The sequence below is a fragment of the Microcebus murinus genome, chromosome 16 (assembly GCF_040939455.1).
Source record: "Microcebus murinus isolate Inina chromosome 16, M.murinus_Inina_mat1.0, whole genome shotgun sequence".
Taxonomy (NCBI): Eukaryota; Metazoa; Chordata; class Mammalia; order Primates; family Cheirogaleidae; genus Microcebus; species Microcebus murinus.
The window spans coordinates 5,450,910-5,467,619 of NC_134119.1; the positions used below are offsets into that span (position 1 = coordinate 5,450,910).

At 37.1% G+C, this 16,710-nt stretch overlaps 1 protein-coding gene across 2 annotated transcripts; it reads right to left on the bottom strand.

Annotated features, from left to right (window-relative positions):
• Positions 1-2,035: 2,035 nt before the first annotated feature.
• Positions 2,036-16,097, bottom strand: SPO11 (SPO11 initiator of meiotic double strand breaks). 2 transcript variants are annotated; one of them, XM_012770482.2, is made up of 13 exons: positions 15,967-16,097; positions 13,875-13,988; positions 12,523-12,611; positions 12,030-12,096; positions 11,691-11,799; positions 10,880-10,966; positions 10,268-10,304; positions 9,830-9,939; positions 7,188-7,287; positions 6,858-6,895; positions 5,620-5,696; positions 2,708-2,819; positions 2,036-2,193 (listed from the first exon to the last, which is right to left on the bottom strand). In XM_012770482.2, the coding sequence occupies exons 1-13, from the start codon at positions 16,095-16,097 to the stop codon at positions 2,074-2,076; spliced, it is 1,191 nt and encodes a 396-aa protein (XP_012625936.1). In that variant the 3' UTR covers positions 2,036-2,073. The 2 variants fall into 2 exon arrangements, with proteins under 2 accessions (XP_012625936.1, XP_012625939.1); XM_012770485.2 differs by lacking the exon at positions 13,875-13,988.
• Between the last annotated feature and the right edge of the window lie 613 nt (positions 16,098-16,710).

Consider the following 16,710-nt stretch of genomic DNA (forward strand, 5'->3'; position numbering starts at 1 on the left):
ACTGAAATTATTTTAGGTAAATTTCCAAGAATAAACTTGAAGTGATTTAATTATCCAAATTGGATATATCTGCAAGCCTTTTTAAAATTTATTTTCAAATTTGAATGACTGTTGTAGATTTGTCATTCCCTCCCATTTTGATAGTATATCCTAATCCAGATGTGTTGTGGGTTACACATATTTTTAAGTTTGTAATTTCCTCCTTTATAAAACTTGGCAAAGTTCAGCGACATTATTACATATTAAGAAGTATGGCATAAATTTAAAAAAACTTTTGTGATTTATAAAAATGTTTTTTAGAATTTTTGATAGTTTCACAAGTCAGCCAAATTAACAGCATACCAAAATGTCCTCAAAATTAAATGTTTTGTTTCAATGAGACCAGGGAATACAACATACTTGTTAACATCACAGGCATAGCATCGGGGGTCGTGATTTAACACTGGCCAAAAATAAGATTGTTTGATCTTTCCCCAACAGTGTGCACATCAGACCACATGTGAAGCACTTCACATGCACCAGTGTAGTGCATGTACACAGACTCTGGATTTCCGTTCCAGCGCCACTGCTTATTAGTTATGGGACTTGGGAAAGGTACTTAACCTCTCTGTATCTTTGTTTCCTCATCTGTAAAATGAGGATAGTAAAAAGAGTACCTGGCTTAGAGGGATTCTGTGAAGACGAAATGACATATTGTTTACAAAGCACCTAGAAAAATACCTGGCACAAAATAAATGCTATTATATAAGTGCTTTCCTTTATTATTATATAGCCTTATTTAATCCTTACAACAACCTCTTGAGAAGGGCCAGCCTGATGGGTGTGCAAGGTGTGCAGTCTACAGGACCCCAGGCTAAGGAGCCATGCTTGATTTGATTCTCTGCTGCTGTTGTCTTGAAATTCTTAATAACTTCTGAATAAGGAACCCTGCATTTACATTTTGCACTAGAACCCACATATTCTTGAGGTAGATAGTTATTGTCCCCTAGTATTATTATTGTGACTTTGGACAAGTAACATCCTTAGTGTTCTCACCTGTAAACTATGGTATAATTGCTGAGTATGAACAAGGTTTTGGGGAGAATTAAATGAGATACTGTATGAACAGAGATCGGCATGTTTAAGTTCTCAGAAATGGTATCTCATTATTGTTATTACCATTTATCTTTATAAAATAACTGCCCTAACATTTCTGTACTTCTATAAATTTATATTCTTGCTTAAAACTTTCAGTGAAGTTAAAGGTTTACTGAAAGTACAGAATAAAATCATAAAACTATTCTCTGGCAAAATTAAGGTAGGTTTATGGAGGGGAAAATATCACATCTTTATTATTAGAGAAGTGCCTTATTAAAATTTGAGGCTTCTATAAATCTTAAAACTGAAGAAGTTCTTCATTTTATAGACCTAGACTACAGAGGAATTCAAATGCTTGAATTTGAGTGATAATCCATAAGACCTTGGAGAGCCTTTTCAAATAAATCATATTATCAATAAAAAGTACACACAATACAAAATAAAACAAAACACTGAAGACTATATCAACCCAAGTATTTATTCATAATACATTTTACTAATTTAACAAATGAATTAGTGGGGTTAATTCCCTATACTAAAACCCCTACACTTTGAAGGCAAAGGAAATGTAAGAAGGAAGTACTAGACACTATAATTCATTTGCAACATATCAATGATTATTATTGTTATTAATAAGATACTTCATGCTTTAACACTAGTTATATTGTAGAAAGTAAATGAAATATTTTTGTAGACTTTGATGACATGTATAAAATACTATTTTTTCAAATAAAATTTAAAAGTCAAAGTAACATATATCCTCTTATAATTTACTTTAGAACTTAGGCTAGAAATCAGTCTCTACAGAGGATAAAATAAAGCTTTCTAAAGAAAATTGAAGTATAGCATTTATTTTGAAAAAATCTAATTAATGGAAAATTCTTTTATTTTACTTTTACAGAGTTAAGAATATATGTTCTTTCCACAACAGTATTTACCAACTAAAACAAAACTAATGAAAAGCCTCTGGCAATCACAAATTCTTCTGATTTATTTTTATATCCACCCTCCAAATCTTAATTTGTTAGGTAAGTATACTCTGGAAAGATAATCTGATGATAGGAAGGTCAAAGCTTGAATTTCTGCCTTCATTTTAGAATCTGCCATTATTTCCATCTGTTAATAAAAATAAAATTTTGTCATACCAAGTTCTTTGCTGCAGTTCTATCACTTCAACAAACTAGTAAATCTACACTTGTTATATTCTCTAAAACCTCAGGCAATAAATAGCCTTTAGGATCACCTGGAATATTCTAGAGCTGCTACAGATAAAAGTATCAGGCTTCAGAATATGTAGCATGGATGCCTTCAATAACTAGGAGAGGTCTGAGATCTTTGTAATGATTTCTTTATCTTCTTCTTCTTTTCTTACCCCCCCAAACTGTAATACAGTCATCAACAATAGATATCTTAACTATGAAGAGGGTAAAAATAGACCAGCTCCATTCATCTGATCTCATCTATTAACACTCATATGATTGAATTTCAACAACTATTTACTGCCAAACAACACTAATGTTAGTTTTTGGTTATATGAAATTTCAAGAAGGATATTTTCAAAATACTATGTGAATAAGTGAAAGACAAATAAATATATAACACTTGAATTTTAAAAAGAAACATCTTATACTTCTTTTCTCCAAAATGGTTGGCAGGTAACATAAGGTCTCTTCAGGATACTGTCAAGTTTCATTTGGTCCCGTGTTGTCAGCGGAATCAAACTATCTTTAGGTATATTTAACCTGGAAAAAATAGAGGAAAAAAATCAGTAAAAACAAAGTGTTCCTACAACATGAATATCACATATATTTTGCCTGTATTTATTGTACTGTTTCAAGAAACTCAGAAATAACAGATAAAATTAGTACAGATCTACCTCTTAAATCCAGGATTTGGGGAACTGTCATGTCCTAGACCAGAAAGTTTTCAAGTGGAAGTTCGTTTCCACAGAACTAAGTTTTTGTTTTCATTCAGGTCACACTCATGATGATGACAGGAAGGCAGATGTTAGTTATCAAGTAAAGGCCAACAGCACTAACATCATGTATGTGGACACCAAGTAGCTCAATGACGGTGCAGTTAAGCCTCCCAGACCTTCGTATGGTTTGAGCAGTGAGCTCCAATATGTATGGCCAGCAACTGAGATTGAGGGACTTTAGATTACACTGAGTATGTATTATTTGTAATTCATTAAAGATTCTGGGCCATGGAAGTTGGAAGTTAGTCTATCACTTTCTCTCTCTCTCTCTCTCTCTCTCTCTCTCTCTCTCTCTCTCTCTCTCTCTCTAACTCTCACACTTATCTAGTTTTAAATCTGAAAAAAGTAGTATATAACTTTAATGTGATATGTGTTTTATTTTATTTTATTTTATTTTTTATTTTTATTTTTTTTGAGACAGAGTCTCACTCTGTTGCCCAGGCTAGAGTGAGTGCCATGGCGTCAGCCTAGCTCACAGCAACCTCAAACTCCTGGGCTCAAGCGATCCTCCTGCCTCAGCCTCCCAAGTAGCTGGGACTACAGGCATGCGCCACCATGCCCGGCTAATGTTTTCTATATATATTAGTTGGCCAATTAATTTCTTTCTATTTATGGTAGAGACAGGGTCTCACTCTTGCTCGGGCTGGTCTCAAACTCCTGACCTTGAACGTTCCACCCGCCTAGGCCTCCCAGAGAGCTAGGATTACAGGCGTGAGCCACCGCGCCCGGCCAGGTTCTATTTTTAAAACACATATCAGGCCGGGCGCGGTGGCTCATGCCTATAATCCTAGCACTCTGGGAGGCCTAGGCGGGTGGAACGTTCAAGGTCAGGAGTTTGAGACCAGCCTGAGCAAGAGTGAGACCCTGTCTCTACCATAAATAGAAAGAAATTAATTGGCCAACTAATATATATAGAAAACATTAGCCGGGCATGGTGGCATATGCCTGTAGTCCCAGCTACTCGGGAGGCTGAGATAGAAGGATTGCTTGAGCCCAGGAGTTTGAGGTTGCTGTGAGCTAGGCTGACGCCATGGCACTCACTCTAGCCTGGGCAACAAAGTGAGACTCTGTCTCAAAAAAAAAAATTGTTTAATTAAAAATAGAACCTGAGAGGTCCAGGATTTATGGTGTGTTCTACTTTTTGAAGTCACAAATCCTAGATTCCCCAGAAGAGCTCCAATTTCAAATAATGTTCTCAATGTCCCCATAATTATGACCATTTGCCAGGGGCAGCTCCTGCGTAGGAGTGACAATTTGATTGAAAGGGAGGCCTAGAGGATTTTCCTTGAAGCCTACTTGTATAGTTACTACACTGTTTTACCTTTGAGAGTATATTTATTTGGAGTGGCTTTTGAGAGCACTGATGGGATTTATGAGATGCAGCTAGAGTTTCTCCAAGCCCTCTATCTTAATAATTATCAGATCATTTGTTCTGAATTTGTGTTTAAAATGATCTTCAAACAAATAGATCACCCCCAAGGGACTTTGACACGATACATACACTAAATTGAACAAAAATTTAATTCATGGGGGTATAAATGTTTAAAAGTCAAAAATGAGATGTTTCCTCTTGTGCCCTCATTTTGTAAGAAGTAGCTGAGCACCACAAACCTGTTGGAAACAAGCACCTGTTATCAATAATTGCTCATTGCTTAAAGAAATCCAATAAACATGGTAAAGTTCATTCTTGCTGGCCAATTAAAATGATAAGAAGACATTTAAAAATATCACATTAGCACAGATTTAAAATAAATATTAATGCCCTATGCTGAGGGACAGTGAACTCTTAGTCTCCAGGAATAGCAAAATAATTAACCTATGCAGAGGGCAGTCAAAGCCTTGAAAATGTGTATACTCTTTGACCACCAATTCTTCTGGGAATTCAGCCTAAGGGACTAATTAAAGCTGTGGACAGAGATTTAGTTACAAGAGGGCCAATCTTGTAACTATCAGAGCAGAGATTTGGAAACCACCTAAATGTCTGACTATGAGGGATTGGAATCTTAACTCAGTAACAGAAGATGCTGAGAGGAGAAATATTTATTGACATGGAAACGTCACCACGTTGTGTAAAAAGAAGTGGATTACAAACAGAGTATGATCGCATTTTTGTGAAGAAGTTAATGCTATGCACAAAACATTTACAAAAGTAAAGCTGCTCTTCCATAGGTGATTTTTATCTTGTTACCTAATTATATTTTTTCTATAATGAACATATATATTAATAATAGACTTGTCAATTTTGAGTTTCCTAAACTTTAATAATCTTAAAATGATATTTTTCTTTTGATGTTAAAATTTAAAATGAATCCTAAAATTGATTCATATGGCAAATGATGTTGATGTTACAATTTAATTAGATTCAATTAAAATAGTAAAAAATATATTAAATTTAATTAAATTCATTAATGTATTTAATTCATAATTATATAATCCTGAGTCATAGTGAACAATTTAAATAAAAAACAATAAGAGCTTTCCCTTGGATTGACTTTTTAGGCTTACTGTTACATATAACTATGAATCATCACTTTAAATATCCTAGTTTTGTTATACCATCTAACCTTTTAAGATCAGAAGGGAGGAGACCAAGCCATCTAACAGCTGGAACTGTGAGATTATGAGCTTCAAAAGACATAGACTAAAATAAAGAACAAAATATATTAAATGAGGCTAAATTGCAGAAAACTAGCATACTTGTTTTTACAGCCAAATTTTTTTACTTATTAAAGAACAACAGGGCTGTGCATAGTGGCTCATGCCTGTAATTCTAGCACTTTCAGAGGCTGAGATGGGAGGATTGCTTGAGGCCAAGAGTTCTGAGCAAGAGTAAGACCTCATCTCTACAAAAAATTAAAAAATTAGCTGGGCATGGTGGTATGTGCCTGTAGTCCCAAGCTACTCAGGAGGCTGAGGCAAGACTTCTTGAACCAGGAGTTTGAGGTTGCAGTGAGCTGTGATGAATCACCATTGCACTTCAGCCCAGGTGATAGGACGAGACACTGTCTCAAACAAAACCAAAAAAACCTAAAGCTGGCTTCACATGCCCAGAGCCCACAGAAGTAAGAAAATCACTGGGAGCTGGGTTTTCAGTGAAGGTGTTGAAACTTCTCTGTAGTATTTCTGTATTAATTTTCTATAAAGCAAAACTAAAAATTAACCTCTTCAACCTGTATTTATCATTGTTTGTGAATCCATATCTTATACCGTGCTCCACTATCCTTTTTGTTTGCTATGACCTTTAGCGTGCATCAGAATCACCTGGAGGTCCCCCAGCGCTGCTGGTTCAGTAGGTCTGGACGGGGACTGAGATTTGCATTTCTAACCAGTCTCCAGGTGATGCTGACACTGCTGGCCCAGGGCCACACTTTAAGAACCACTGATACACGGTAATTGCAGACTCTAGTGAAATTTGGTGTTTTCATTTCTCCCTATGGTAGGAGACAAGGGACTGGCAAAGTCAGAATTAAAGCTATATATAATATTTAGAGTATATTTGGCAATCAGTGTTGTTGTTAGTCTGGGGCCCCACCGTTACTTCAATAGACCAGGAGAGTGCAGGATAATAAATAGCCTCTTGCCCACAGCTATTCCCACTGTCATCTGTGGTTGCACTGGTCACACCAGAAGCTGGAATCACAGCCACTGAAACAGATGGGTCCTGGAATAGGATACTAGGCTCTCTGGTACCTTTTGGGAACTCTCAGCCTACTTGGGGGTGATAAGTAAATGCAGAAATCACCCCCAATGAATATAAAATATCTAAATATGGGAAAAAGGAAAACTACTTTTCTATACTTACCATCGATCCATACTTATAGATGCACATTATTTCTATGCCTGTTAAAAGAAAGTTAATTATAAAATTTATCTTGTTGTATATTACAGGTTAGATAATCTACTCTCAAATTTTATCTAACATCTACAATTTTAATTTTGCGGACATTACCAATGAAAAATTTATGGTTCTCAGTTTAATATGGCAAAAAAAATACCACTATAAATCGTCTCAAATGATTATAGCCCTAATTTTAATCTCATCATTTTCTTTTAAAATGTTTTATGAAAGTGTTCTGAGAATTGAAGACACAGCTGCAAATGCTATTGTTCTGAATAACCCAGTGATAACCACCGTGTGGATCGGCATCCACGAGAGTGAACACTGGGGTGTGGAACGTAGCCCAGAGCCTCTTGACCAGAAGTCTTGTGTTCAGATCAGGAACTCCCTTTCCCTAAAAGCAAGATGAAAATTAGGCATTTTAATTCTAGTAGAATGAAATGAATACAACTACATCCTTATTTTATTAAAAATTTAAAAGATACATCGCCCGACCTTGAATTTCAAGTGGTAGAAGACTGTGGTGTTGACTGAAAAAATGTATAATATATACAACAAGGTGAAGGACTGGGAATTATCCCAGTCTTATAAAATGAGCCTAAGGAAATATTTCAGCAGAAACAGAAATAATAAAAATTCTACATACTTAAAGATGCTCACTGCAGAGTTACTTAAAATGACAAAAGCTAATATAAGTAGCCAAAATATCCAACCACAGGAAGATGGAGAGGTGGCACAGCACAGCGGAGGTATGCACCAGCTGCAGGGCCAGATAGCCTGGGCCGGCATCTCTGCTCTGCCACTTCTTCACGGCAGGAACTTAAATGAGTAAGGAAACTACTCTGTGGTTTGGGGCTCTGTAACCCCCTATAAGGTTATTATAGGAATTAAATTACTTAATAATCATAATGCACTTAGAAGACTAGCTGGCTTAAATTTAGGGTTTAATAAATTCTAAATGGTGGAATAATGAATTCATTAAAACAATAATTACAGAGGAAATTTAAAGTGTTACAATGATGTTAAGAGAAAAGCAGCAAACCAAGAGACACATGGAGCAGAGGAAGAAAGCAGAGTACACATAGAAATTAAGAATGGGCTTTGGTTGGTGTGGATGCGGAGTGACAGGAACACTTATACACTGCCGTTGGGACTGCAAACTAGTTCAACCTCTATGGAAAGTAATATGGAGATACCTCGAAGAACTACAAGTAGAACTACCATTTGATCCAGCAATCCCATTACTGGGCATCTACCCAAAGGAAAAATAGACATTCTATAAAAAGGACATCTGCACTAGAATGTTTACAGCAGCACAATTCACAATTGCAAAGATGTGGAAACAACCCAAGTGTCCATCAATAAATGCATGAGTGGATTAATAAAATGTGGTATATGTATACCATGGAGTTCTACTCAGCCACAGAAAAGAATGGTGATGTAGCATCTCTTATATTATCCTGGATAGAGCTGGAGCCCATTCTACTAAGTGAAGTATCACAAGAATGGAAAAACAAGCACCATATGTACTCACCATCAAATTGGTATTAATCGATCAACACTTATGTGCATGTATAGTAGTAACATTCATCAGGTGTCAGGAAAGTGGGAGGGGGAGGGGGTGGGTATACTCACACCTAATGGGTGTGGTGTACACCATCTGGGGGATGGACATGCTTGTAGCTCTGACTCGGGTGGGGAAAGGCAATATATGTTACCTAAATATTTGTACCTCCATAATATGCTGAAATAAAAAAAAAATGGGCTTTGGATCAGACAGCTCTGTGTTTGAATTCCCTCTCTGCCCATCATCAGTGGTGTAATCTTGGGCAAGTTGCTTAGTCTCTTTAAGCTGTGTATTTATCTATAAAATCAGAATAAATGTACCTGCTACACAGACTTATGATGTTATAGCAACACAGAGCTCAACTCTCTGAATCACAGTCTTGGCTTTGATCAGCCACAGGATTGTGGTGAACCATTTACCTGCATCCCAGTACCCTGTTATTAAAGTGGGGATAACAACAGCACCTACCTCACTAGGCTGTTGAGTGTCTTCAGAAGTTGGTGTGTGATAAAGAGCAGTAAGTGTGAACTCTAATTATTATGCAAAGTGCTTAGCAGGGTCGCTGGCTGATCATGAGCACTTAGTGAACAGCAGTGTATTTTAATGTTTTCCTCTGGGAAATGACAACATGCAAACATTATCCAAGGAAAATGGTTGCTTCCTAGCATGGCCCTTGATTCCCAGCTCCCTCTTCTGGGGGTTTGTGAGGGATATTTGTGGAAGCAGTGAGGAGAGCTGCCCTAGAGAGGCGGCAGGTGTCAGGCAGCTGGATGGAGTCTTAGAAGGCCTGGTTGATCCCTAGGAGGCATCCAGAAAGTTTAGTGTAGAAATATCAGGCACTAACAAAAGTTTTTGAATTGGAGAGGAGGAAAATGACAAGGATTAGTGTGGCAGCTTATCAATTATTAATAGGTGGAATGAGAGATAACTGGAGTCAGTGGCCTGTCTGGAGGCTATCAGGGGGTCATCTTGGTGTAAGGATGAAAGGGGAATGATTACAGGGAAAGGACTGAAATGAAGGACAGTCCCAGGGCCAATTCAAAAGGACTTGTTGACTGTGGGAAGTAAGGAGTGAGTCAAAATTACTCTGATGTGTGGACCTCACTGTATGACCAATGATAACTACAGGACAAGTGACAGGAACACTCAGCTCTTAATGGAAGAAAGATTTTGAGTGTGGTTTTAGAAATATGATCTCGAGGTGATAGATTTGAGGATGTTTAAATAAACACCTTGGAAATCCCTGTTCTATGACCCCCAAATGATGCATATACTGAAATAGGATGTTGTATAGATAATGTTATAAGCCTCTTACCAACCACCATGGTGTATGTTAGCTTTGGAATTGTAGGAAAGGTAGATGATATACCGTAACCATGATGCAGGGAGACATTTTGTTGCAAAAGTTGTCATCTAGGAGCCGCTGAAATGTTGCATCTTTTTCTACAATTAATACAAATTTTGCATCTGTAATTAAATCTGTGAAGTTAAGGCTGATGAATTGAAGGCAAGAGTATTTCAATTTAAGCACCAACTAAATTACAGTGCCATATAGATCAATTCAAAAGCAGCTATTTTCAATTTTACCTTCAAATATATAAACATATCTATTCATATATTCAGGTGTCTGTTGCTCCCACTAGATAGTGAACTTCTAAAAGAGTCCTAAAGAAGGGACCATGGTGTGTTCTTTGTGACTACTATAGGGTCTAACTTGTTCATTACACATTATGAAGGCTTGCTTTGCCAAAGGAATGAATGAATGAACACTCCATAAGTTTAAATAGTTTTCCCACTTAAAGGATACTCCGAATTCCTTGAATATTAGAGGGCACAGCAACAGCCTAAATTAAAAAAAAAAAGACAGTTTTTATTTTAAATAAAAGCAAGTATATCCACATTTTATAATTTTTCACAATGTTTTCATTTCTCTTGGACTATACCAGTCATTAGAGACTTTTTCCCCAGTAAGGAAGTAGTAGGAAACAGATTTACCCCTCAGTAAGAAAACAGACTTATGACCCACAGCAGTTCTCCCAGCAGGAGTACTAGCTCAAGACTAAGCTCTCTGCTACCAAAGCCCACCAAATAGTTTAGTATTAAATATATTACTTTCAGAACCACGAAACTTCATGAAGATTACTAAATAACCATGCTAAAATGGTCAAGCCACACTCTACCTGAAAATAATAGTACATTTTTAAAAAGAATGTGTATGTTTGTTTCGATATGACATTTGACAATTAGCATATTTTGAAACTATGTAATGTACAACCCTGTAAAGCATACACCTAGTCTTCCTTCAGTTTTATTTTAAAATCTTAAGCTCTGAACTACATAGCAAAGTAAGAAATAAAATACACTTCAAAATCAAAGGAACTGAAAGGGAGTAAAGTGTGAAAACATTAATGATGCTTACTGTTGCACGACCAGTACAGTTCACTTTGGTGCCGTCTTCCTCAATATATCTTAAATTGCCAGCAATTAAACCTTTTGATGTAGATAACTAGAAAAAATAATAGACATACTTGAAACCTTTTTCTTTTTCTTTCTTTCTTTCTTTTTTTTTTTTTTGTTTTTTTTTTGAGACAGAGTCTTACTCTGTTGCCTGGGCAAAAGTGCTGTGGCATCAGCCTAGCTCACAGCAACCTCAAACTCCTGGGCTCAAGCGATCCTCCTGCCTCAGCCTCCCAAGTAGCTGGGACTACAGGCATGTGCCACCATACCCAGCTAATTTTTTCTGTATATTTTTAGTTGGCCAATTAATTTCTTTCTATTTTTAGCAGAGATGGGGGTCTCACTCTTGCTCAGGCTGGTTTCAAACTCCTGACCTTGAGCGATCTGTCCACTTCAGCCTCCCAGAGTGCGAGGATTACAGGCGTGAGCCACCGGGCCTGGCCTAGAAAACTTTTTCACTAATATGTTTTATGCTGCTCAGTCACTCTTTGTGTTCACCTGCTAAATTATTTGTATATTAGCTCAGATTGGAATTTAGGAGATGAAGGAGCAAATATGTAAGGGTATGTAGGATGTAAAAGTATTTGGTAGTTATTCATATGTTTTGGTCCATTCATCCAAAGGAATATATTGAGGACAGATTATTTAAATTTATAGTGAGAAAAAATACAGTAACAAATAATATCAAAAGAAGGCAAAGGTTATATTTATTTTTATTATAATTTTATACATTTTGTTTTAAAATAAAATATTTTGTACTAAGTACTACTTACTATATGCAGACTTCTCCTTGGCACTTTTAACATACAAGAAATGTCACTGATAATATTGTCCACAATAGTCTGGTTACCAAAGAGTTGGCTGTCAGTGTAATATATGTCTCTATGAAAATTTAAAAAATATACTTTTAGTTAACCATATTCTTTTTAAATATGACAAGTACTGGACTGCTATTTGAAGCAAGCTTTAACTGAATGAAAACACAACATATAAAAAAGTAATGTGTCACACATAGTTTAGGCTTATATAACTTTTCAAAGAATATAGTAAAAGTTAATCCAACTAAATCTCATTAGATTTTAAAGAGTAATTTACTAGAACAATATATTTACCTTTTGGTTGCATAAGTGTTGCTCTGTACTAATTTATAAATCATGGACAATATTTTCAGAATTAGAGCTGAGAAAATAAGATGCAGAAAACAAATTATTCATCATTTCTCCTACTAACTTAGAAGACACTGCTATCAAGGATTTTAACTTCCTTTCAGTTACTTTCCATAATATTTAAAAAATTATCTTTCCAAAATAGAATGGTTAAGTACAGAATAATTGTCTGAAGAATCAGATAAAAAGTTAGTTGCTCGATGGACAGCAAAACTGAGAGGATAATTTTCCACTGAATCATATATCTGGAAAAATACACTTATTTTGAAATGATAATCCACTTCCATGGTTATTGACAAAGAAAAATTCTAGACTTTTATTTCAAGTACAAGGGTTATCTACTGAAGAACAAGTAAAATTGTTTAACTAGAAATAAAATCTAGAAGATACCAGAATATATTTATTCTTTATTACAAAAAGCTAAGAAAGATTAATTTACCAAATTTTTGAACTGATTTTGGTGAATCACTTTTGATTTTTCTGGTGGTACAATGAGATACCATCTGAAGACCCACAGAATCTTCAAACCTGTAATTTTGTTTAAAGCAAGAGAATAAAGTGGAAATGACTTAACTTCTGACAATATACCCTTAAGTCGTCTGTACATCATTGAAATCCCACATTTCTTCTAAATGTAAGCACAAAAGCTTTAGGATCACCTAGTTTGTAAGCTTAGATCATTCCAGATGATAACCAGGTAATTAGGTTTGCGACATACAGAGTTAAATATCTTTGATTTGGGAGTGTGTGTGTGTTCGCGCACATACTTCTTTCCTGGGAACATCTTTTTAGTCTATGTAAAATGTTCTCAAGTATTTCACAATTTTTAGCATTTTACTCATTTTTAAAATTTACTCATTTTACTCGTTTAATAATAAGTTTTGAAATATTTTATTTTTGATTTGCCTGCAGAGTTGCATTACATAAAATAACAATTTATATTTATATTAGGTTGTTAAATTGAACTACCTAGCTTCTCCTAAAGGTGGCAGAAGACACCAGGCAAGGATGCCAGGTGTCAGCTGCTTAGAAGCTAGATGAAATCCATCTTTCCAAATAGACGCAAAATATGATTCAAAGTATACAGTTAATATTAATTATATTGATCATAAAATAATAGTGACTAAGGAGCCTCGAAATTCCTTTTTTTGTTATGCAACTCTTACAAAGTATGAGAACCATTTTTGCGATGTTTTTCATTATTTAGTAGAGAAGATTTTACAAGCTTAAAAAAAAAAACTATATAACTAGGTTCAAGAACTTTGGTAAAGCTGTTTGTTGATTTTGCCCCTTTTGGACAAATGACTTAGCAGGGGTACAAAATCTGCCAGGAAAAAGAGCCTTGTAAACGTGCTTTATGTTCAGGATACTTTTATTTCTGTCTGGGTATCAGGATTAGTTATACTAAACACTTCCCCTGAGCAAGGGGAAGGTTTGCTTTTGCAGTATAGATGAGAATTGCACCCATCCTATCTCTCCCTCTAAGTGCTAGAAAGCTCAGATTGAAGCGTGGTGTCTATTTTTAGCAAGATTATAAGACTTTATCACATGCATTTTGAATTGTAACCTCTTTTGGAGCTCCAACTTTTTGTTGCTAGCATTGTTTTTCCTTTGCCTTATCTTTCACACTGACTACTAGTTTACATATTTTGTATAGTGTATATTTTATAAACTTCCTAAATCCTTTTTTGACAGGGTAAAGGCAATAAAAAGAATGAAATATGACTAGAACTCTAAATTCAAATAATGACATAGATAATGTATTTTAAAATAAAAATGCAAAATGCCCACTTTATATTTTCCCAGCTTGATCTGTCGTCTATTGTGAATGCAGGTGCTTCATTTCTGGCCAAGCTTGTAATTATGTCTTGGATAATATTTTCTATAGATGCAAGAACCTCAGAACTAAAACAATAAACACACTATGATTCAATCTTAATAATAAATTGTGACTTTATAATATATAAGATTTCCCCAGATGATACTAAAATCACTTTTTGTTCCATTGGTTGTTTTTTAAGAATAGGTAACCCACATCAATAATGATCTCTCCCACTGAATTTTGATATCAGTACTGCAATAAAACAACTGCATTTACAGTGGTTACTTAAAAAAATTTTTCATTTACTTATAATTTTTTTTCTTTTTCCTCTCTTGTACTATGAGATGCTTGTATTAATAATTTTATTTTTCAAACAATTACCAATTGAATTAAGATCTCCCTTTTACATTAATGACTATATCAGGGCTGGGGAACTTTTGGCCTTAAGGCTACACATGGCCTTCTAGGTCCTTTAGTGCAGCCTTTAAATTTGTTCTGTAAAATCTGGATTCAGTTAAAAGGCTGCACTTAAGGAACTAGAAGGCCACATGTGGCCTTAAGGCTGCAGGTTCTCCACCCTTGGACTAGATAATATACTCCACCCCTGAAGTAGATACAATATATTTTTATCTACTCTTCATATTAACCTACTTTAATATAGCTCTACTTAAATACAAACTTGTTGGCTTGAAATACTACTTATAAATGTTTTAATTAAAAATGATAGAATTGTTTGAATCTTTCCCAAAAGTGAAATGCAAAAATATTTCCAAAAGAAACACTTCTCATAGCACTTTACCCTAGTTGATCTTGTGCCTTAAAGTCAGCCCTTTAGAAATTTAGTGATACAAAAAGGAAAAAGTTTAATCACTACCATAAAAAGAATAAATCATGAGTCCTGCCCCTAATAGTTGACTTGGCAACGACTGCACCACTCTACAGCAAAATACGAAGACTGAGCCCAGTTTTCTGTCAGCTGACTTTTAAATTTCACAAGCCATCAGCTTCAAAAAATGTTGTTCTGTTATAAATACCATTAGCATATTGTCTAGGAAGAGGAATCAAATTAAATCTAGAAAATGGGCAAAATGTTGAGGGCTTTAATTTTCACAGGAACTTCAGAGCTTTTACTGAAAAATGGATGTTAAAACATTTAATATTTTCTAATATTGAGGGTTAAAAACCGACCCAAATATCTCACGTGTTTTTCCCAATCTGAAAAAAAAAACAAGGTTTAGGCGCCTACTGTAACCAACTTTGGACACATCAGACAATCCACGGCCAGCGGGAACGGGATCCCAGCCTCGCCCTCCTAAGTTCTCTCCCAATCCAAGTCCTTTTGTAAAAATTTGTTTGCTTGTGGGCTTTTCGGATTTTTCAGTCGCTGGACTTCAAAATACAAGAAATTCATTTAGGCCGGAAAAACTGTGTCGGGAAACCAGAAAAGCAGCTCAAGGAAGCAAAACAGCAGAGCATTTCGGGTAAAAGTGGCCGCAAACATGTTTTCTGTAGTTAATTCCAGCCTGCGTAGCTGGTGAGTTTCTGTAATTGATTTTAAGTAAATCGTTTAAAATATATACATTCTCTCCACTTCCAAGTCAAGAAAAACGTCTTATTATAAACCCTTTAAAACGTGTTGACTTGCTCATTCTGAGAGAGCCGTTAGCTGACCCAGGGCTACCGCATTCAGGCTCCCGCGTTCCTCCTTCATCAAAGAAAATCTTGAAAGCTTTTTAAATTAAAATTTTATCCGAAAAAAATTAAAATACCAAGTTAGACTGTACCCCAAACTTCCCGGACCTGTAAGGATCTTAGGAAACCTTCAAACCCAGGTACAGGGATGCTCCTGTAACATTCTAGAAGGGGAACATTCTAGAAGACACGGAGGCAACTATCACCAGAAAGGTGCCGGGGGAGAACTAGGGAAGGGCCTTTCTCGGATCCGGCTGCCCGCCACCGGCCCCTCCTCCAGCTTCTACACCAGGGAGGCCGCCGGGCCACAGGGCCCCGACATTCCTCCAAAGAGCAGCTGCCTCCAGGCGCAGGCCGGAGCTCTTGTACCTAGAAGCCAGGCGGGTCCCCCCACCGGGGGGCTCCCCGCCAGCTCGCCTCAGCTCGGCCAGCAGGGAAGCCCTGTGCCGGTCCAAGACCTCGAAGAACGAGGCCTCGGGCCCCATGGGTGCAAAAGCCATGAGGGCGGACGGCAGCAAAAACCTCCAGAGGCCGCGCGGTGCGTCCCACCCCGCGCTGCTGCCAAGCTGGGCTGCGCGCCTTTCCCGCGCTTTCTGACTGAGCCGGCGCGCGCACGCCGAGGCCCCGGCCGGCAGGGCTGGACGGGCGCATGCGTATAGCACGCCCCTTGGGTGGAGTGCGCAAGCGCAGGGCTCTCTCAGGTGTGCTCCACCTGGGAGGCTGGGTTGGGGCCCCTCCGGGAGCTCGGACGGCTTGTGGAGGGGCCAGCGGGGCAGAGCTGAGAGACATTTCTGTGACCTGCTTGGGATGTTGAGCCTAGATTCCCTTGAGATGATTTTATTATTTTTAGGAGGGGCTCTTTAGGGAAAATAGTATCAGCGACCTTCCTTCCTTCCTTCCTTCCTTCCTTCCTTCCTTCCTTCCTTCCTTCCTTCCTTCCTTCCTTCCTTCCCTCCCTCCCTCTCTTCCTTCCCTTCCTTCCTTCCTTCCTTCCTTCCTTCCTTCCTTCCTTCCTTCCTTCCTTCCTTCCTTCCTTCCTTCCTTCCTTCCCTCCCTCCCTCTCTTCCTTCCCTCCCTTCCTTCCTTCCTTCCTTCCTTCCTTCCTTCCTTCCT

Excerpts from the sequence above, each read along its gene's own strand:
- SPO11 (XM_012770482.2), bottom strand. The coding sequence starts at position 16,097 with ATGGCTTTTGCACCCATGGGGCCCGAGGCCTCGTTCTTCGAGGTCTTG. Across the intron at positions 11,800-12,029 it reads AACACTTATGCAACCAAAAG|AGACATATATTACACTGACA; the intron begins GTAAATATATTG and ends AAATTTTCATAG. Across the intron at positions 10,305-10,879 it reads ACTGTACTGGTCGTGCAACA|GCTGTTGCTGTGCCCTCTAA; the intron begins GTAAGCATCATT and ends TTTTTAATTTAG.